General features: G+C 27.3%; 1 protein-coding gene and 1 long non-coding RNA gene across 2 annotated transcripts in view; one reads left to right on the plus strand and one right to left on the minus strand.

The window, feature by feature from the left end:
• LOC126748872 (uncharacterized) overlaps positions 1 to 18,011 on the minus strand; it is a 36,399-nt gene that overhangs the window by 13,129 nt on the left and 5,259 nt on the right. Inside the window, exons 2-3 of the mRNA XM_050458393.1 lie at positions 12,278 to 12,378; positions 4,439 to 4,605 (exon numbers count right to left, since the gene is read on the minus strand). Coding sequence (XP_050314350.1) covers positions 4,439 to 4,605; positions 12,278 to 12,367 — 257 coding nt within the window. The 5' untranslated portion in view covers positions 12,368 to 12,378. The remainder of the gene's footprint in view (positions 1 to 4,438; positions 4,606 to 12,277; positions 12,379 to 18,011) is intronic.
• LOC126748873 (uncharacterized) overlaps positions 1 to 18,011 on the plus strand; it is a 91,970-nt gene that overhangs the window by 2,297 nt on the left and 71,662 nt on the right. The window lies entirely within an intron of this gene.

An 18,011-nucleotide genomic window follows, 5' to 3' on the forward strand; every position in this document is an offset into this window, starting at 1 on the left:
TAGATTCAGTATTTTCTAAACTAATATTTATTTAAATAGTGACCGTAGTAATGAATAACATAAAAAATACTCTCTGGAGGACATAAATATAACGTCTAGTGCTTAAAAAGGATGGATGAAAAAACTACTGGGTCTAAAAAACGCACGTCCTGGAAGAGTAAAAATTATGTCAAATAGCTTAAAGACTTGAAAATTAATCTAAAAACTCATAAAAACGTGTCGTCAAAATTTGACAGGCATTTAATGCCTGGGATAAAACAAAAAATGGTTTCGAATACCTAAAATATGGGGAATTATTTTCAACCTATGGAAGACATTGACCCTTAATAAAATAAAAATATTATTTAAAAGCTTGCAACTAAGCCTGGAAGAAATTAAAAAATTTTCACAAGTGCTTCAAAATTGTGAAAAAGTATTTTTAAATCGTGAAAGACATTCACTTTTATTTTCACTGCCTAGACAGAGATTAAGCTGACTTTATTTCATTTACTGACTTTTTTTCTGATTTTATTTCTGACATAAAAATAATATTTTAAACCTCATTCAACCAACAAAATAGCTAACTAAATAACAAAATAAAATCTTGTGTTAAAATACAAAGTGTGTAGAAGTATCATTTCCAGATGATCTCGAATAGAAAGTGGAAAAATTGAGTTTTACATCCAAAATCTAAGAATAATAATCTCAGATCCAGATAACTTAAACAATAACTCCCGTTTGTATTTGGTTTATGTATATTAGGAAAGTAACATAATACAAGTATCAAAGTAACAGATTTAAGTAATCCAGAACGGAACTTAAAAGTAACATGCGATAAAAAGTAAAAAAGCTTTAGAATTACCATCTTAGATTCAGAATTAGTAACTTGATAACACTTATAGAAATTTAGCACCTAATTAATCAATTTACGTTATGCATCAAAAACTCACAATAAATTTAATATTTAACGAATAGTTCAAATCAACATCAAAGTTCAGGTAAACCGCAATTGCCATTGGGGCATCATATCCATTTAAGTTATGCCTTAAATATGGCAAAATTTAGTTTTTATATTTGGTTTTGTTATTGTTTGTAAGTTTGTTTGGCGGTAATTTGGATTGCATCAATACACCCCTACACACATCTCGTGAGAGTCTATCTTATAATAATAATACAAAGTATAAGTTAATAATATTGAACAGTATATGCTAAACATCAATGATATTAACGAAGAATTTTTCTCTAAAATTTTAATTAAGACTTTTTTGCGTAAGTTTGGTGAGGCTAAAATTTGCTACTCTAGTAGTCTTTTAACAATTGGGATGGAAAACTAAAGAATGTTTGATACCTACCCTTTATGTAATATAGTTTTTTTATATAATAGTTATTTAATATAGGCGCCTAATCCTTTAAAGTTGAAAGAAAATTTGTGCATAACTTAAATGTATATAAGGCACGTTTTTCTTTAAACTCAAGACTTAATTAATTTCCGTTTGCTTTTAAAAAAGTGCATTAAATACACTAGTTTTCTAATGAATTTCAATTAACAAGGAACAGAGTATGAATTTCGGAATAGAACTAGATATTTTTTGCAATCGAAAACATTAAGAAAAAAAATAAAAAATTGCAGAAATAATTAATGAAAAAGAAAGTGAGTTTACTTGCATGCATAATTTAATTGTATATGATTATTCCTCAAAATTTCCTTCATCTGGGGGTAAAATACTGCTATTTTTTTCCGCTTTTTTGTATATATTTTGGAAATAACATTGGAAATAATCATAATAGAATTATGAAATTAACCTTGCTATAAATTTTTTATGAAAAAATGGAGATAAACGATTGGGTTGGTTGGCTATTTACATAAATAAAATTATTCAATTTAAGTTGGGAAATACATATTTTGGTACCCTTTAAAATAATTAAGTTTAATTGTTAATTCTAAACACACCCCTTAATACAAATGGTCCACCTTTAATTAATTCTTAATAATTTACATATAAACTAGAAAATAAGCATTACATAATTCACCTGTTGCCAGTAATTTTAATAATATTTTTTTGGCAAAACACACGTTTCAAATATAGTTGAAAATTTTAATTTTACACAAATTATAATAGACCTAACTCGAATAAATACTCACACAAATTCTCAAACTATATTTGATGTAATATTTAGAAATTTGGGTAATTTAAAGTCATTTGTAATGATTTCAGAAGCTTTTTTTTAACCATAACCTAATTTTTGCAAATTTTAGTATCCCCTATGAACACTATTTAACAAATTAACACCGAATAGAGATTGTAAGCATTTAAACTTAGTTGATTTTAATACTAATGTTTTGAATATAGCATCAACTTAAATAATAAACTGACTATATTTAACACCCTTATTACTAACCAATTTAGTAAATATACAGCTTTTTGCAAAAGGAAAATGTATGAAAAAGCGTTTAATCCATAGATCATAGACAATATTGAAGTTAGTATTTTTATACTGTAGGAGAAAGTGAAAAAATAGACTTTTGAACCATAATTAATGGCCACTGATCAACATCTACGATTCATTAATCATTGATGATAACTATTAAATTATATCTTTTAGCTATATTTGGTCTAAGTACATCAGAAGAATATTAATTCAAATTAATCCAGAATGTTACTGCGGTATGAAGTAGAAAAATTAACTAATGACTTATAAATCGGCAGAAAATTACAATTTAAGATCCATTCATAGACGATCGCTATAAAACTATATCCTCCATTTGTATTCAGTATAAAGGGCTTGGAAAGTAATATTTCAAAGCTATTTCGAATGTTACTGGAATATGAAATGAGGTAGAAAGTGAAAGACTTAACTTCTGACCAATAAGTAGGGTTTAGAAATTATTAGCGATCACTACAGAATTATGCCTCTTGGTAGGCTATATTTGGTCTAAATACTGAAAAAAAAATTATTTCTGAATAAAGTGTGAAATGCGGTAGAAAGTGAAAAAATTAATTTTTGAAGCATAAATCGGCAAAAGAACCATCTGAAATTGAGTGTACCTTAGAAAGCCACTGTGAAATTATAACTCTTTTTAAATATTTTTTTTATAATTATTATGTCTTGAAATTTAATTGAAACATATTTTAACAATACATGGTATATAAGTCAATCAATATTTTTTCCCAGCTATTTTTCAGAATAAATGTGCAGGAGATTTGTGAAAGTTTAAATTTTTTTAATAATTTTAATGTAAATTTTTGTAATTGATTTTTTTTTGTTCTATTTTTTGATCTTAAATGTTAATTTAATGTATATTTTATATGGTATTTTCGTTTTTAATTTGACTTGACTTCTGTCTAGACGATCAAAGACATTTTTCACTTCATGGAATAATTTTTTTTTCGAAAATTCTTATTAACATAATAAGTGTGTCCTAAGATTCAATTAAAAAATATATTAACAATACATTATATGTCAGTCAATAAATTCGTCTTATGAGCTATTCTTTAAAATAAATCTATAGAAGAATTATAAAAGTTAATTTTGATTTATTTATCACAACAATATATGTTAAATGTTAATGATATTAAAGAAGAATTTTTTTCTGAAATCTTAATGAAGACTATTTTGCGTAAGTTTGGTGAGGCTAAAATTTGCTACTCTAGTATAAGAATATTTTTTAGTATATGCGCCTAATTCTTTAAAGTTGAAAGAAAATTAGTGCATAACTTAAATGTATGTGAGGCACGTTTTCCTTTAAATTCAAGCTTTAATTAGCTTCTTTTGCTTTTAAAAAAGTGCATTTAATAGACTAGTTTTTTAATAAATTCCAACTAACAAGGAATATAGTATTCACTTTGGAATAGAACTAGAAATTTCTTGCAATTAATTGACTAAATATATAGGCTACTGAAACGAAATAATTCTATAATAATTAAAGAAATTCTTCAAGCATCTCTATTATGCTTACCACTACATTATATGCCAGTCAATAAATTTGTCTTATGAGCTATTCTTAAAAATAAAGCTATAGGAGAGCTATGAAAGTTTATTTTTATTTATTTTTTAATAATTTTACTATGAGTTTCTTAATTGATTTTTTTATGGTATTTTTTATGTGAATGATATATTTTATTCAATTATTGTTTGAATATAAATTTTTTCTAGTTTATTATGATTGTATTATTTTTTTTTTGTTCTATGAACGTTTAATTTTACTATAATTTTAATTCATGTTTTAATTAAAAAAGTTACAATTTTACAATACCAGTACATTTCATTATCTCTAACTCAACGTTATACTTTTCTAAATTCCACTTAATATATAAAATAACATTTACAAGGCAAGCAACTATAATAGCTACATTACAGGTTAGCGCTTTCTTATAGCAATAATAACTCAATTTTTCCTAGCTAAAAAAAGCTCTGATTACAAAGCACAAAAGCAAGCAAATTATAGCAATAAACAAACCTTTGTATATGAGGCAAGATTAGCTGACAAGTGGTCTTGCATGCTTCCACGCAATTTCTCCGAAGTTTCCGAATTCTTTCTCTGTGTTCCGGACAATCACGTGACTGACCGATAGCCACCAGGAGATCTCTGAATAAGGCTATTTGAGCGTTTATGTCCAACACGAGCTGGAACAAGGAGAATCAATAAAAAGCTTATTTGACAGCAACAAATTGGCGATTTACTTTAAAATCTCTTTAGTTTTTATCCTGGCTTTGTTCGTACAAAAACATGTAACACGTCATTCCCAATATAAACATTTAGCAAGCAAATTGACACTTAAGAAGTTGGTCAAGCATGATGTTAACCTGTCAAAAAATATTTAAGAATTTCTTAAGGAGTACAAACAATCAGTCAAACACAATATATACATGCAGAAGAAAACCTTATTCGAATAAAAATAAAACTCAATCACAGCTCAATAAATTTAGCGTACGCCTTGGGACTTTTACTTTATTCCCTTACTTCATTTTTCCAAGAAAGTAATATAAGAAAATAATATTATTTTATATATGTCATATAAAAGGGAATTACTGCGTGGGGTCGGCTGAATTTTTAAGCCATTTAATACAATAAACGTGTCAGATGAAGGCGTTTATTTTTAATTAAATTGAAGTGTATTATAAATCAAGATAAAAAAAACAGCTAATGCAAAATATATAATAACATTAACACAATAATAAACACAATACATTTTATTGGGTTAAACTTTTATGACATACACTAAAACAGACAATAAGGGACTCACATCGCCCCCAAAACTGCATATAGTTTTGCTGATGGTGGGATTGCTATATAACTGAAACAAACAAAGAGTTAAAACTTTAAAGGGGCAGAAATTCCTAAAGTTTTCTATAGTCGTATTCGCTTTTATACCTGCAATAAAACAGGACCAATGAGAACGCCACCGAAATCCAAGAGTCAGGGTTATAAAGCTCTTAGCTTAATTAGATCATCTGATAATACACACTTTGGCAAGTCAAACATTTTGAATTTTGACTATTTAATGTTACGGTCCCGAGAGTCGTCTTTCTAATGGGAATATTATTCATAACCAAACGACTGTATTGTTTAACAAGTTTTAATAGCAAATCTTTAGGACGTTAATGTTCTATGGAAAAATGTTGAAATATCAGGCATAAAAATACTAGTATATCATGTACTTAATCGTGTTATTTACTGGCAATTTTAAGTTTTTGTCACGCAATCGTTCACAGAGATTAAGCCACTAGACTTGTAACTGTTTTATTAAACGCAAATATTTTGTCGTAGTAATAAATCATTATAACCAAAGATTCGGCATACAGATTTTTTAAGAAAGTTGTACAAACGAAAATAATATTATATTAACATATACAATTAGGATATATACAATTTTTGTCATATCCTAATAAGATTGTGCATAAATTGTAGGGAAATGTTACCAAAATAAGTGAAGAAATAAAAATTATTATTAGAGTGTATGGTGTTATAGGAATATTTGTATTCCTCATAAAACTTTAAAAAAAATTTATTGATTGTGTCATTCTTTATATGCTTTTAAGATTCCTAATATATTTTAAGAAAAACCTTAGGTTGGTAGTGTTACAATAGAAAAAAATACAAATTTAGTACAAATTCTGTCAACATCTTTTAAGTTTTTTTAGGATTAATTTTTAAAATTGTACTAAAAATAATTTAGGCGTGATTAGAGGTATATCATATAATAAATTATATTAAAATAAAAAATGTGTAAAGTGATGTATTGGCACAATTGGTTCTTGGTTCAATTTAACTAGTATAAAATGTGTTAATCAATTTCATCCCTGACAAATATTTAAAAAAAATAGGTTGGTAAATATAATAACTAATTTTTTCAATATTTATATATAAAAAAAATCGATAATAAATTAAAATACATTTTAAAAATCACCAAAAAATTAATCATTTTTTAGAAGGTATATTATAGTTTTATTAAGTTTTCCCAAAAAATTAAACATTCCTTAAATTTACGAGAAATAAACTACAGAATTTTGGTAGCAGATGCCGAAATAGCAAAAAAATCTCTTTTCAATATAACTCATTATTTACTCTTTTTTTTTGCTATTAACTGCTTCATTTTAAATACACGAATATTTTTCTGGTTTTTCTGGTTTCCAGAACAACTTCAAAAGTAATATTACCCAAATGGCTTTTAAATCTCTTTTTTTTTAGTTTTTAATATCCTGTGCAAAGCTCCTAAAGGTCAGATCTACTTAAAAACTTTAAACCAGTCAACCTGGATATTTATTCCAAATATAAACTACTGCAGTAATTTATAAATTGACGATTAGACGTAGTTTCCTTATTTTGTGTACTTTTGCTTGCCGGTTTTACTTCTCGTCGAATCGTTTCACCTTTTTCCGGTCAAAGAACTTCTAATTTTCCTCGAACACTCTTTAATTTCCTTTACCGCCATGACTAACATTTTCAATTAGGGCATTATACGTGATTAGCCATTTTATTTTAGTTGTGACATATGAAGTTTTTATAACCGACGGATGCATAACTTAAATGGATATGATTTCCGTTTATTTATAATTTATGTGATATGTATTCCAGAGGGACACATACTATCAAAGTCAACTTCTTTTAGTAATACGAGCGCAGACCAGCAAGAAAATTAAATTCTGGGCAGCCTGTTACATTATAAGAAAAATTATTTACTATTAGAATTTTTCTTTCGCATGATACAAATTTGATTTAGTATGTACGTGTAAAACCCACATAAGGAATCTGAATAAAACAATAAGGGGTAGGCAGAAACTCCTAAAGTATTACCCTCTTTAAAATATTCAATATATTTTAAAGAGGGTAGGGTGGCAGTTTAACAAGTCGTAATTTGTCATTTTCTGGAAACACAAAGGTGGCCATTGTGTGGATCTTCACCGATGGATTCCAAAAACTTTTTTATTCTGATTAATAAAATGAGTAAAAAGAAACGAAGAACAGTGGTGAAAATATCGAGAGATGTTCTAAGTGTATCCTTGTAGCATATCAGATATCACAGGATTCTTTTTAAATTGATAAACTTTGATATGAACAACCAGTATTCTACCTATCAAATACGATTGAATCCACTGCAGAAGAATCCATCAATAAACATTATCCGTATTTTGTGTACTAACATTTGGTAATTGACTTTGTCCAAATATACAGAAGTCTGTATTTATCGATAAGTTGTGACTAAAAATAGAGAGTCATAACATTGCAGATAGAAATTTTGATCATCCAAGGAATATATGCTGTATGCAGAATGCTGATATGTCTGTAATTAGTTACTAGGGAATTATTACCGTTTTTATAGGTTGGTGTTTTGTTGGTAATTTTAGTAGGATATGCCAAAAATCTGTAAATGTTAATATTAGAGTAACAGCTATTTTCAATACATGACATTGTTTAAAAAATGTTCTGGTTTCCAACGCTGTTGGGCATTTTTTAGATATTACGTATAAAGTTTTTATAACCCATGGATGCACAACTTAAATGGCTATGATTTTCGTTTATTTATAATTCATGTAATACGTATTACAGACACATGCTGTGAAAGTCGACTACTTGTAATAATATGAGCGCAACCCACAAAATTAAATTGTCTTCACATCTCTACATTGTAAACACAATTATTTACTTTGTACTTCGATAGATACTTAAATCATAATAGCAGATTTACATCTCGCGTAATACAAATATCATCCAGTACCTATCCGTAAGACTCCAATAGGGAATCTGAATCAAGCATCAAAGGGTTCAATACATTGTAAAGAGGGCAGTAAATATGATTAGTAGATTCACAATCCATAATTGTTTGTCATTTTATAGGAATACAGAAACAAAGAACAATGGTTAAAACATTAAAAAATCTTGTTGAAATAAATACTTAATAACAAAAATCCTAAGTGTGACCCTTGTGGCACACCAGATAGCAAAATAATCTCCCTAGACTGATAACCCACTGAGTTCTACTAGTTCAATACGATTATACACTGCAGAAGAATTCATCACTTTCTTTATTTTGTATTCTAACTAATAATTGACTTTGTCGAAGGCCTTAGAGAAGTCTGTATACAGAGCATATACCTGAAAATCTTCCACCAGGGAATTGGTCAGAAAGGCAACAAATATTAGAATATTTAACTAAGTAGTACGACCAGTAACAAAGCTAAACTGTTCATCAATGAGTTATGATGGAAGAGAGAGAGAGTTATAGTATCGCAGGTAAAACTTCAAATATTTTAGGAATATTACTTAGTATGCTGATAAGCCTGTAATTAGGAAATTGCGAATTGTCAACATTTTTATAAATTAACTGCTTTAGTTTAAACTATTTTTAATACACACCATTTTAATTTAAATATCAAAAATAAAGTTTTATAAACCATGGATGCATAACTTAAATGGCTATGGTCTCAAGTTATTTATAATTGGTGTAATACGAGTTAAAGACTGACACATACTGTTGAAATTAAATTCTTTTAGTAATACGACTGCAGCCCAGCAAGAAAATTAGATTCTAAACACCCCTGTTACTTTATAAAACAATTTAACTACTTTTATAAATCCTTGAATAATAAAAGTAGATCTTCATCTCATATAATACAAATTTGATCCAGTATATGTACGTAAAACCCCAATAGGGAATCTGAATAAAGCATCAAGGGTTTCAATACATTGTAAAGGGGATAGTAAATATATGGTTGGCAGTTTCACAAGCCGTAATTTTTCATGTCTTTGTCATTTTATGGGAACACAAAGGTGGCCATTGTGTGGATCTTAAACGATAACCTCTAAGGATTCGGATAACTCTTTCGTTCTGATAATTAAAGTCTTTTATCTATTTCGAGATCAATAACGGACATGACCTATTTTAAGAAATATCTCGTCGTCATAAAAATGAAAATTGCGAGATTTTTTTGCGACGAGCTCGAATAAAACTTTTTATTTTTACCATCGAGAATTTAAAAACTTTAAAGTTTGACTCTCGGGTAAAACCGTTTTCCGGGGACCAAAAACTAAAATAGAAATTTTACGGGTTTTGTTCGGTTTAACTTGCTAAAACCAACGCTTCCAGATAATATTTTAAAAATATTGTTCATGTGCTGGCCATTCATAAAATATGCACAAATCCATCGCGAAATTAATTATTTAAAAAGGCCTCCCTCTGTCTCCAAAACGCAAAGCTTTAGTGGTTTTAAAATAATCCCCAAAATGGCTATTTTAGTAAAATCCTTTGAGGTCAGACCTAGAGAGGGAACTCAAAAATACACTATAAAACAGTTTTTTACTGGAAAACGTTTTTGTTTGCTTAACAGAAATGCCTCAGTTTTTTATGGTTGCTGGTTTACGGAGTTAAATAATGGGGAATTTTAAAGCAGGCAATTTTAAAAGCTATAAAATTGCAGAAGCTATAAAATTGTCAGGGAAATACGGTTTTCCACACATATCGTGAAAGATTTTAAAATTATATTGGAATTAAGATTCTGAATATTCTAAAGGAGAAAAAACATTAAGAAATTTATTAAAAAATTAAGAATTTTTTAGGTTGACTTTTTGCCAGTCATTAGTAATATGAATAGACCTTTCTGGCATTTCTATGTAGACTTGGATGCTCTGGAATATAAGAAAGAGTTCACATTCTGGAAATATTTGAGTAAAATATTCCCAAATTCTTTATTTATAGCACAAATTTTTCCTAGGATATCCTTGATTTATCCTAGAAACTTCCTAAGATCCTCTCAATATTTTAAGCATAAATTTATTTTTGCGATATTACAACATTACTGTTACAATGCCAGGGACAATTTAAAATATTTTAATTAAATTAAGTAATAAACTTGACAAATAAATAAAATATCCTTTGGGTTATTTTCAACATAAAACCTTTCCTGTGAATTTAATGAATGTGTGAAAATGTATTTTTTTTGTCGAAAAGTTGTTTCTCTTTAAAATGGCCTATTAGACCTCCAAATTTAAATCCACCACATTTTTTTTAAAAACAAATATTTTTTGCATCCTCTATTAAAATGATCAATCTATGAGTACAGAAGTCCTTACTGTTCGTATAAAATTGAATTATAATTTTATTCCAGAAGAGCATTTATTTCAAAAATATTTCAAAGTCTAGAGGTCTAATGATTAAGGCATAACTTAAATGCCTACGTTGCCTATATATTTAATTTTATTATTTCTACCATTAAAACGTAATAATACACAATTTAATACCATAGATCGATAAAAAATTCATAAATGCCGTTACTATTGAACATTATCATTACATGAAATAAGTTATCTATAGGTTAATAATTGAGTACTCTAAAATTATTTGAGTTTATTGATATGTGTTGTATAATAAATTTTTTGAAACCTACTTAAGGATAACTAGGCCATTTTGTTTTATTCATAAAATATTTTAAGCCTTGTATGCTTAGTAGCACTCACTAAACTTGTATAAATTTTACTCATATATTTCTGAATCTTATGTTAATTATTTTTAATTTTTGTGAATGTTTTTTAAAGAAAAAGTTCACAATCTGGAAATATTTTAGTAGAACGTTCCAAAAATATCTATTAATAGCACGGATTTATCCTAGGATACCCTTGATTTATCCTAGAATCTTCTTGAAATTCTCTCAATCTTTTGATGTCAATTTTTTTTCTGTTTCTGCGATATTATACCAGGAAAGTGTTAGAATGCCAAAGACCATTTAATAAAATTAAATAAAAAATAAATAAGTAAAATATCCTTATGGCTATTTTTCACATGAACCCTTTGCTATCATTTTAATGCAAGTGTCAAAATGTCATTTCTTTATTTGAAAAATTGTTTCTCTTTTAAATGGCCTGAAAGATCGCCAGATTTGAAACCACTAAATTTTTTTTGAAGAATACATATTTGCAATCCCTATTAAAATGGCAGAAGATATCTCATTACATATTTAGAAAAAGTGTATATAAAATTATTTCACAGTGAAAAAAGTGTAACATTTTTATATAAATGCAAAGTTAATAATTTAGTATCATAATGTTTAATCATACAAAAATAATAAAATACGAAAATTACGATTTATTCCAGAAGAGCATTAATTTCAGAAATATGTCACTATCAAGAGGGTTTATAATTAAAGCAAAACTGAAATGCATACGATGCCTATATATTTAATTTTATCATGTCAGCCATAAAAATGTAATAATATACAAATTTATACCATATATCGATAAAAAATTCATAAATTCCTTTACTACTGAGCGTTACCCTTACAAGAAATAATTTATTTATATATTAAGAATTGAGTACTTTATAAGTGTGAAAATAATTTGATTTTAATGATATATTTTGTATAATAAATTTTCTGAAACCCACTTAAGGATAACTAAGCAATTTTGTTTTTTTTCACAAAATATTTTAATGCTTCACTAAACTTTTTGTGTCGCACATATTAAAAGCACATTATCTTGGCATAATTTGATCGTCTTCCTTGACAAAACGGTGTAACCGAATCTCCTAAAACACAAAAAGCTCCCCTCCTCAGCTTCTTATTTTTGAAACTCGAAAAACCTCATTGGGCTCATTTATCACTGCCAACAGCAAAGGAAAGCTAATTTAAATGACGTGTACAAATAAAATGGCTTTCCCTTGACGATACAATTTCCCTTCATCGCATTGTGTCGCCTAGTGTAAATTTGAATAGGGTTTATTGATATTTCGATATTGATTAGCATATTGGGTTAAACATAATTCTAATACAGTAATAATGACATCAAAAGCATACTAACCAAATTTACCTTAATGGGGTCATATGTGTTTACGTACAGCGAGGCACGTCTGTTTATGAGCGATTTGCAGCCTATTGAGCTTGATCTTCGACCTGCCATCAATACTAAATCTAAAAAAAAGGAGTGATTGATTATTGAGGTTCTTATGAGGCAAATTGAATTGCTTTCATGAAAAATGGGTTTGAAAAAGGGGTACAGTTTTTAATGCTTTATTGGAGTGTAAGAAGTATATTTTTTTATTTTAATACTGAACCTTATAGTCTTTTTAAGAAACCGACCTTTTTTTCACAGATCTTTTAGGTAATTACCAAGAGGGGCAGGGAAATCGATGATTTTTGAAGGTTTCACTGGAAAATTTAGGTGCATAGTTTTTAATTCAGGTTTCAGGTTTAGATAAATATTTTATCACTTAATTTTGAGGCAAAAGCACATCAAGACAAATCTGTAACAGCGTTCAGTTAAAAACGATATTTATTTACTAGTCCTATTCAACTATTTTTTAAAACTTCCATTCAGTAAAGCTGGAATTACATTTAAGTATAGAATATTCTAAGTAAAAGATTACTAAAGTATTATATTAGATTTTAACTATATCCAAGGATAATTATTATTATAAAAAAATATTTATTGTTGTTCTTTCTATTCGTATGAAAACTGATCTATTAAAAATAAAAAAAATAAATGTATTTGTTTCTATTTATATATTAATAAACTTCTCCAATGATTATTGCTTGTTTTTTAAGAAAAAAAAATCATACCAAACATATTCCAGTTTTATCTTTCTCCTTGTTTTTGACTCTAGGTTCTGACAAATCATATATTCTGTGGCACATTTGTATATTTTACCGTAGTTTTGGTTTTAACCTAATTTAATATTTTTACACTCTTTTATTCTGTGCAATAAATAATCAACCAGTTTATCACATATATTGCATTTTCTCCAATCGTATACACATTATATATTTATTATTTATTTAAAAATTTCTTGGTCCTCTAATATCGCTGATTTTTTCATATTTAATAGAGTCTCTCATTTATATATTTTTTATAATTTCCATAAATTATTGAATATTTCGTTTATTATTTAAATATTCACATACATCATCCGTAAATGCTGTAGTTGCATACACTTTATAATACAAAAAGCGTCATCGCTAGTGATCACCCTTGTCTTACTGATTATTCAATTCTAATGTTTTTGGAAAGACTGTTTACTAAAATTTTTGACTTTGCTTATGTTTTTAATTCATTAGGAATGCCAAATTTATATACTGTTTCTTCCAGGTATCAAAAGCATTTTTAACATACAAACTTAGTATGTCTCCGTTACTACTTTTGTCTCGAGTTAACATTCGATTATTAAATACACTTCTCCTGTTTCCACGACGGTCCTAACATTTTATTAAAAAAGTTGTGAAATTTATTTGCAATGATTTTAGAGAACAATTTAAAATCTGTATTTAAAAGTGTAATAGGCCGACATTGTTCTATTGTTTTAGCATTTTTGTCTGTAAGAATTAATATAATTGTTCCGTTTCCAAAATTTTATGGTTAATGTTAGAATCATTCATCAATATATTCATTAGTTTTGAGATATTCGTTACCATTTTCTCTTATAATCTTAAATATGTTTTACATGTGATTTCAAGATACTTCTTCCTCTAAAATTTCATTTTCCAATTATTTTGATCATTTTTTTTTTCATTTTAATTGAATCATCAAATTTTTACCTTTTGCTTCAATTTTTTTTTTACTTAAAAATTTTGTATGTGTTTATTCAAAATGGTTTATAATATCTTTATTTTTTTTATTTTCTTTGTTCAAGACTGTACTTATCATCATTTACTTTATATTGGAACACATGGCTAAATGTGCCAGGCACAAGGCCAAAAAACGAAAAAAAAAAAAATCATTTACTTGGTTATTTTTCCTGCTTGAACTATATTATATAATAAAATCTATCGTTAAAATTATCCTTTGAATTATTAATGAAATCTTCTTATAAAAAAAATATTTTATTTCTAATATTTCTTATTTTATTTCTTTAATTAAATTTAATGTTTCGTCTGTTATTTCTAAATATCTAAAAAAATTTTAAACAAATGGTTTAAAAACTGTAAATCGACCTTCAAGTAAGTAATCTCTATAGATTTTATTTATTTTTTATTTTTTTAATTACTTACAAATGACTATATGTTTTTGTTATTATTAAGTTATTATTACCGAATTATGGTAAGAAAATGCCACCGGTATAGTTTTTATGTAGTTAACTTTTTTTATATATTCACTTAGAATATATGCTCTGTTAATTTTGTATCCATAAACTTTCGAAAAAAATATGTTTTTTAATAAAATGCGTATCATCTCCATTTAAGTTATGCCTAAATAAATTATCCTTGTTTTATTAACTATCCTGCTTTTTTACTGCTAAGAATAAGTACAGATAGCGTGGAGATATAATAAAATTTTCCCTCTTTTTCCATGTTGTCCATCAAAAATCGGACCAAAAGATTAAAATAAAATAAAAAAAATAGAAATCTTCGAAAAAGGTCACATATATATTTTATTTTTAAGAAAGAAAGTCTCCCTGAAAGAATTCCAATTTCCATCATACATATATAACCTTTTCGTCGAAACTTCCGTAAAAGTCTGCTTATCACCTGCCGGAAAGTTTCGCCATTTTCCGAAGTGAAAAGCTGGTGAAATATTGAGAGATTCCGAAGAAACTATATCGGGTAAGGCGTATCTGAATCTGATTTTTACTTATATGTGCTTACGAATCAGACTTTTATGTTTGAGGAAGGAATACGCTTAAAGAACTGGGATATTCTCGTGGCTCGTTATGTAGTCGGGCATGTTAACTTAAACTTCTGGTCGTAAACAAAATTTATGGTTAAAGGCTGTGCTTGATCCTACAACAAGAACATATTAAACATGCAAATCCGATGCTCGTAGATTTCAAGTAGGTCCAGCTGTTGCGGACACTTTATGACCCTACCACCAAACTTTCGGATTACGCGAAGTGTCCAAACAGTCTTAACTAATTTTACCCAAAATTAGCTTTTGAAACCCACCCTCCCACACATCCCCCCTTGGCCAACGATTTTCGCATTTTTTAATGAATGAAAAAATTAAAAAATAATTTTGTGCCAGGGGTAATTTTAATTTCACTTTTTAAAAGTGAATTAAAGTCCTTGCCAGAGCGCTTGAATAAACATAATTTCAAACAAGTTTCCTTTATTAATTCGATTTCAGTGCTCGTTGAACAGGCAAATTAGGTTCGCTTTTATTTTATTAATTTGATGAATTAATTAGGCAAGCCATTACGTTTTTAGGAAGGCAAGACTATTTCAGACAGTAAGTCTCTTGGTATTAAAATTAAATTAGGAGAAGTTTTTTGTCATAATAGTTTTGTGTTGAGCAAATTAAGCCAGAAGTTCCAATCGTATTTGTAATTTTAAATAAACTATATCGGACGCTCAGAAACTACCATTCCCAAAATTGCAAAAAAAAGGAGGTGTGCATTAAAAAAAAGAAATCAGGAACTGCTTTGGAAGAAGAAAGCAATTTTTTAAATCATGTATTGTAAATGAATTTCTTGGTATTTAGTAATTTTTCCAGGAAATATATAAAGCTACTTTGTCCTATAACAAATGTTTAAAATAGAAATTTCACTGAAAAAATGGAAGAAAATTATGGTTAATAAATTGTGGTTTCAAAAATACAAAAAATAACGAAAATATTCAAGAAAATCCGAAAATTGCATTTTTCGACGTACAGCGAAAAAAATATATTTTTACCAATGGCATTCGAAACGGATTTATCCTAAAGATTATTTAATAAAAGAGAGTACACCACAGCATATTTCTAAAATAAATTTTATATTTTTAATCCTTGTTTACTTTTGAGCAAATTTGTATTATTGATTTTTTTTTATTTGTATATCTTATTTGCTATAATTATTGTTTCACACACGTTAATGCATTTTCTATTTTTTCTAGATTTTTTATCAAATATATCTTGACCATATATGGTTCGTAAATACACCAATAGTCTTAATTTAAAAACTGTATTTTTGGACCTACATAATGAAAAGTTGTCTAGAACCAAAACAAAAAACAATTTTTTTTTTCAAAACTTAATGATTTATCTTAAAAAATTGATTTTTCAATTATTCACGATAAAAATAGTACAACTACTGCAATTTTTATAGCGATACGCCTTGCTTTCAAGAAATAAAATAGGGTTTTTGACGTTTCAATGGAAAACCTTAAGGTTCAAAAAATTCTAGATTTTTTTATCACCTATAATTTTCCTAAAAAGCATTTTTTTTCTCAGGCAACTATTTTCTGCAACAAAACCGTTTTTTCATTAACCTTACCCTTACACCCCCCACCCACCCCACACAACTTACCAGTAAGAAATTGTTTTCAAAAATCATTGGTTTCCAAAATAACTTGCATGAATAACAGCTGGTTTTGTCGTTAATATCTAATCTAATAATTTAGTTTGTTTATTTAAATTTGACATAAATATATATAATATTTATATTAATAAATATTTAATACAAAAACAGTGTTATTAGATTGGGACGAAAAATGGTGATTTTTCAAAAGAATCTCTTATTGGGCAAATGTTTGGGTGGGTGGGGGGGTAAGGGTTCTATTAATAAAAAACAATGATTTTACAGAAAATATTTATTCAATATTCAATAGCACTGTTTATTGAAATTTTTTGGTCAGTGATATAGAATAGCAAGAACGCAACTATATCTTACTATTGAAAAAGATGGGTTTAAATTAATTAATGTTAAATATAAAGCAAAGGCTTATTTTATTAAAAATGATTTTAAATCATGGACTAATAAAAGTCGCGATATGAAATATGAACCATTGAAAACGAGGGAAAATTATATAATATCTCCACACATATAATACAAAAAGAATAATTTATTTATGCATAACTTAAATGGAGATGATATTTTATTAAAAACATATTTTTTGCCTGATTTTAAAATATCTGTTTATAAATTATATTAAAATATTATTTTATTTAATGGGATATTATTGGTGCTTTGACTTAAATTATTTATAAAAATTTATTATTTATTTAAATTTAAAAAAATGTTCCGATATTTTAACTAAAATCAGCTTCTGTATAACAGATGCATGTTTAACAAAAAAACGTAAATTTGTACAAGTTTCCCAGAAACAATCATACCTTTCATTATTTGCAGCGATTAAAAGGAAATAATATAAAAGTATTATTTTATTAATGCATAACTTAAATGGACTTCACTCAACTAAAATATTTTTATTGATTTGGCATTTTCGGTTACATCGGAAGTAAATGTCAACTTCGGTAATTTAAACCAAACGATCTCTGGACTCTGCATATAAATTTAGGCACACCTTATATTCAAATAAAACATCGGCAAAATTGACAAAAGTAATTTTTCTTAAATAATGGATTAAAAATAAGGGTAAGTTCGTCTGAGCTTATCTAGCTCAATAGTTTAATATATTCAAAAATTTTGACTTTATGTCCTAAATATTTTGGCAGTAAAACAAAAAATATTGTTTAATACATGTATGTTTGTTTTTAAATTAAAAAATAAATTGCTACCAGAATATATTTGCGAAAAAATCACAATATTTAGTGATTTGCATAACTATGCTACCAGACAGCGAGGGGATTTTGTACTAATGGGGAGACATACTTCAGACAGAATGACAAATACCAT

This window comes from Anthonomus grandis, chromosome 22, assembly GCF_022605725.1.
Source record: "Anthonomus grandis grandis chromosome 22, icAntGran1.3, whole genome shotgun sequence".
Lineage (NCBI taxonomy): Eukaryota > Metazoa > Arthropoda > Insecta > Coleoptera > Curculionidae > Anthonomus > Anthonomus grandis.